Source organism: Grammomys surdaster, unplaced genomic scaffold, assembly GCF_004785775.1.
Source record: "Grammomys surdaster isolate TR1022 unplaced genomic scaffold, NIH_TR_1.0 126158, whole genome shotgun sequence".
NCBI lineage: Eukaryota > Metazoa > Chordata > Mammalia > Rodentia > Muridae > Grammomys > Grammomys surdaster.
The window spans coordinates 1,757,105-1,762,136 of NW_021620966.1; the positions used below are offsets into that span (position 1 = coordinate 1,757,105).

Consider the following 5,032-nt stretch of genomic DNA (forward strand, 5'->3'; position numbering starts at 1 on the left):
GCAGGGTCCTACTTGTTGCCCCATGTGGCCTGTTTTAAATACACAGGACTTGGAAGGAAGCGGCTGGTCTTCATATAGGCAGAGATCTTCTTCAGGCCCTGCAGATGAGGAGAAACCAGGATCTCAGCTCTGCAAACCCACTCCAGGAACACACAAGAGACTTTAAAATCCAGAGGAAGTAAAACCACCCAACCACCCTGCAAAATCAGCCCCACCATCACACCAATCAGCAGGGATGCTGAGATACCAGAGGTTAAGAAACTTCCTCATTCTCCCAAGACTGAGAGGGTCAGCCCAGCACTGTGGCTGCCACTCTGCTCTCTGTGCACTCTCTCCTGCCTCCCACAGGGGGCACTGTCACTCCTGGCTGCAATGGCATGCCTGTAATTAAAAGAAGCAAGGATCCAGAAAACCAAAAGGGTTGAGAACTTGCTTGTGTGGCTTGGAAGAGAGTCCAGGTGCCACGCAGTGATTCAGCAAACCCTCAGTGTAAGCAGAGAAGGCTGAAGAGACTGCAAAACAGGAGTGGCCAGCTCTGCAGATCAGGCATGACCACTGAATATGCCTTGGTCCTGCACGTCAGTTGGCCTTTGTCTCTTCCTAATGCTTACAGGAGCAAACACATTCTTCATATGTTTGGCAAAGCACAGGTCCTGAACAAGAAGCCCAGGCTGTACAAAGGCCTGACTCTCCTTTTTGAGCAAATCAGAAAACACTGAATTCGGTCTGTTGAAATGTGCTGATCCAAGGCATTCCCTGAGGCCCTGGTGCAAGGAGAAGGAACACAGCTCCTTCTCTAAGACCAGGGATGTTCTTGGCTGAGCTGATAATGGCCTGGGGTCAGAACCTTGAGGACCCTGTGGCTTCTGATCCTGAAAATCCAGTTTTTGCCAATGTACAGGGCTATGGTTATCAGTCCCAAGGTCACTGTGTGCTAAGATTATATGGTTCTTGAGATAGTCTCTGTTTCCCCTTTGCAACATTGCTTTCTTAGTTTTCAGCTGACTACATCCCATTTCTCCACTGGAAACAGTATATAAGATGGCTATATGTCTTAATGAGTTTCCTCAGCATAAGACCTGATAGCCCAGCCTTACATTCTATCTTTTCTATCTTTCTCATCTCCTGGACACTTTCCACTTAGGACACTGTCACTAAAGAACAACTTGCTGGTTCAGGTCCATTGCCTTTAAAAGCTGAAGGCAGTCAGGAGCCCAGAACAGCCTCTACTCCTGCTAGGATGTCAAGCAAGCAGCTTACCCTCCACAGTCTCAAGTTCCTTATCTGTTCAGTGTGACAGCTAATTCTATCCAGGTCGCCTGCATGTGGCAATGATATATTGACTCCGCAGATCTAAGAGTCTGAACATGGGTCTGGCAGAAAGTGAGTGCTCAATAGATCAGAACTAGGGAAGCAACCTGGAAAGGGAGGAAGGGAAGTAGAGCATCCAAGAGGAAGCAGGATCAGGGCATCACCTCAAAGCAGGCCACAAAGTCCATCAGGTTTAGGAAGGCATCCAGGCACTTGGGCTCAAACATCTGGTGCTGATCAAGGACGTCATAGACAAAGAAATCTGCAAAGGTGACCTGCAGGAAGTGAGGGTCAGTGAGGGTCAGTGAGGGTCAGTGAGGGTCAGTGAGGGTCAGTGAGGTGGGATCCAGGAGCCTGGGAAGGGTGGCAGCTCCTCCTCCTTACCTCCTCCTTACCCTCTGCACCTTGTTCCCTGCAAACATGGCCACTATCCCAGGAACTCGGAGTAGAGCTTCAGCTGGTCTGGGAGGCCCTTCAAGAACTCTGGCTTTCACTTCTCCTGAGATAGAAAACAGCTAATACAACTCTTAGGCACAGGTATTCTAGAGAAAGGCTGGCGTCATAGGGTTGGGCAGAAGAGTAGCCTCCTTTCTATTTGGGGCCTGTGTCATTACACTGGTTTCTATGTAATGCATTCCTGTTGTATTAATCAGAGTCCTGCTTGGTAGCAGAGCTGACTCAGGGGTGACTGGGAGTTAGATGGGAATGCCTGTCCCTGGACCTGTCACCACCGACATCTAAACCAGGACAACTTTGCGGTTGCTCATAAGTTCTGCACCTGAAAGTCCAGTGGAACTGGAGAAGCAAAGTAGTTAACAAGAGACACAATTATTCCTGAGAAATGGCACAGAGCAGGGCCAATATTTGAGCAGCATGAGCAAAGTTGAACCATGTTCGATGTCAGAAGGGACAAAGGTCCTCAGGCTGACCAGGAACTTCCAGTCAGGAAGAGACCCTTCTACCAGGGACGCGGCTCTGAGAAAGCTGATGGTGGATTTCTGAATACATTAGGTTTATTTTATTTTCTTCCGGTTTGAACCTGTGCACTCAACGAGCAGGCAGATTGTATGTGACCAGCTAGGCAAAATGCCATACCACGGTGGTCAAGTTCAAAGCCAGAGAGAATTCTGAGTATATGAATTTATTATATAGAAACTAAATGCCCAGTCATGGCTATCACAACAATACCAAAGATTTCTAAGAATTGATATAAAGTGTTTATTAATAAGATTTGGGAATTAGGATTTATGTTTATTATATAAAATGTTTACTAATAAGAATTGGGTGATTGCGTTGGATGAATTGGAAAGCTTGGAGAATCAGAATGGGTAAGTTCAGGTACTAAACAGGACAAGTGTAGATATTAACACAAGGCTTTAACCGCTCCTGCAAACCTCTGTCTGCTCCACACAATAAGGACTTAGAGAGTCAGCACTTTAGCAGCCCATGCTCATCTGCATGCGGGTGTCCATAGCCTGGTTCTCCAAAATGTGCATACAAATCCTCTGTCACTCCACCTGCAGCACACACAGCACAGACTCACTCTCAGCATCCTGCCCCAGCCAAGTCAAGAGGAATGGCTTCTGTCCCCAACCCTGCAGCCAGCCCCACTCACACAGGTTGTGCTTGAGGCCAAAGTAGCACAGGATGGCATTGCTCTGGGTGACCTTGTGTGAGCCATCAATTAAATAAGGCAGCTGGATGGACAAGCAGGGACAGTCAGATGGGATATGAGGTCCCAACATCTCTTCCTTGGGTGAGGACAGACATGGGGCCTGGCACTCAGTGTGCCTGCCATGGGAAGCCCTCCATGAACATGCTGCCCACTGAACGGGAGCTGAGACACAGCCCATCACAGAAACACTGTGTAACCCACCAGGAGTGGGAACAGGTGAGCAGAAGCACTCATCTCAACCCCTTCAGCCAAGCCAGGCGATGAGATGACAATATTTCCTCTTTCTTGCACCTACGTTGGGAAAGTCCCAGCCCAGCTTGAAGTTATCACTTGCCTGCTGGCTTCATTCCTAACAGCAGCTGTGGCAGACAAAATAATGTAAAAAGCTCTCCTTCTGCACATCCTTCCCACCCCTGGGATCCTCCCAAAAGGTCAGGGCAAGCCCTCCTGAGGTACAGGAATCTGTGATCTGAGTCATTCAATCTTACATCCCACAGTTTTAATCGAGAATATTCCTTCAAAGGCTCTAGACCCTCCCTGACTAAGGTACACACAAAACATGGGCAAGTGCTAAACAAACCCTACAGGACCACAGGTGAGGATGGAGCCAGCGCTTCACTCCCAGGGTTATTTATTGAAAACCAAAGCTGCACCCTCAAGGAAGTTTCTGGAAGGGATAAGCTCTGGGTTTATCTGAAGGAGATCCACAGAGCTAAGAAACAGAGAGCCAGGTAGAAGCTGCTGGCACCAGTGGACAGAAGTTAGGGAGGAGTGTGACTAGGAGAATGTCATTACCGTCCCCCATGGCGTATCTCTTCTCCTCATAGCTTGTTTCTGTGTATTCCAGGAGCAGGCAGATGGCATGACCTAGCTGTGAGAGATGGCCAGTAACAAAAGTCACCATTAGTGAGATCATAAACGCATGACTTAACCCCTTCTAGGAAAGCCTCCGTCTCTACACCTAACAAGAGAACAGGGACAGGCAGAGGCCTCCTGACAGGAACAGACAGGAGACACTAGAAAATGCTGGAGAGGATCTAAGAACCAGGCCTAACTCTTCAGTGTGTGCCATCCGGGGCTCTTCCCACGTAGCAGCCCAAGCTTCTACTCAACCCACGGATATCCTAATAACCCAGAGTCTTAGGCATGTTTTCTGTCCTAGCCTTGGAGACTGAGCAGGCAGGGTTTGGTCTAGATGATTTCACCTTCAGATATCAGTGCATAGGGGATGGTGTCTCTCTGCATGCAGTTCCTGAGCCTTCCCTGTCCCACTCCCAAATGGGCCAACCCTCACAGAAGCCCAATTTACTCGGACAGTAAGATCCAGTCCAAACTCTACGGTCTCCTGGGGCAGGTCTGAACATTCAGATGCCAAAGGCAGTGATTGGCTGGCCTGCTCTAGTGGATCTCTGCCTACAGCCCCTCCCCCTGCTGGGTCCTCGGGAAGTTGGCAGTGCCCCCTGGAGACTGGCCAGATAGGCAGAGAATGAGGCGGTTCTCCTTCCTTTCATTGCTGGGCTCAATTTTCACACCTAGACTAAGAATTTGTCATCCAAGGAGGCTCACCCCTCAATATAAGGAGCAAAAAGGCATGGCTCCTAACCTGAGAGCTTAATCCAGCATGCATCACTGCTTCTGGAACTCTGTAGTCTGAAAGCTCTCACAACGTCATCGTCTGCACAGCCTAGGGTTACAGGAATGTGAAGTGACATGGAAATGACCCCAGGACAGTGACAAACAGCAGAGCAAGCTGTCTCTGTGTTTCCCTTAGGGGATTTGGTTGGAGACCCATCTCTTTCATCATCGAGCCAATGAGCATAGAAATTAATCAGCATTTTGGCCATGTTTGTGAGCTCAGTCCAAGAACCCGGCATAGAGGGCATAAGGACTTCAGGTTTCCCAGCACCACTGACAGCAGTTAGTCTATGGTATAACCTCACACTCCCCGGCACAGTGGAAGGACGCACAGAGCTCACAGCCAGAGTTTGCCAGGGTGTTTACCATGTGAGCATGTGCTCAGGGACACAGATACATCTCCTGCTTCCA

At 49.0% G+C, this 5,032-nt stretch overlaps 1 protein-coding gene across 3 annotated transcripts; it reads right to left on the reverse strand.

Annotated features, from left to right (window-relative positions):
• Window positions 1–1,377: 1,377 nt before the first annotated feature.
• LOC114612315 (glutathione S-transferase Mu 6-like) lies at window positions 1,378–4,667 on the reverse strand. Of its 3 annotated transcripts, none has more exons than XM_028757272.1 (4): window positions 4,590–4,667; window positions 3,782–3,857; window positions 1,707–1,810; window positions 1,378–1,586 (listed from the first exon to the last, which is right to left on the reverse strand). In XM_028757272.1, exons 1-4 carry the CDS (start codon window positions 4,611–4,613, stop codon window positions 1,464–1,466), a joined length of 327 nt encoding a protein of 108 aa, XP_028613105.1. In that variant the 5' UTR covers window positions 4,614–4,667; the 3' UTR covers window positions 1,378–1,463. The 3 variants fall into 3 exon arrangements, 2 of the variants coding, with proteins under 2 accessions (XP_028613105.1, XP_028613106.1); XM_028757273.1 differs by having other exon boundaries at window positions 1,696–1,810; XR_003709984.1 differs by lacking the exons at window positions 1,378–1,586; window positions 1,707–1,810; window positions 4,590–4,667 and adding exons at window positions 1,817–2,828; window positions 4,192–4,292.
• Between the last annotated feature and the right edge of the window lie 365 nt (window positions 4,668–5,032).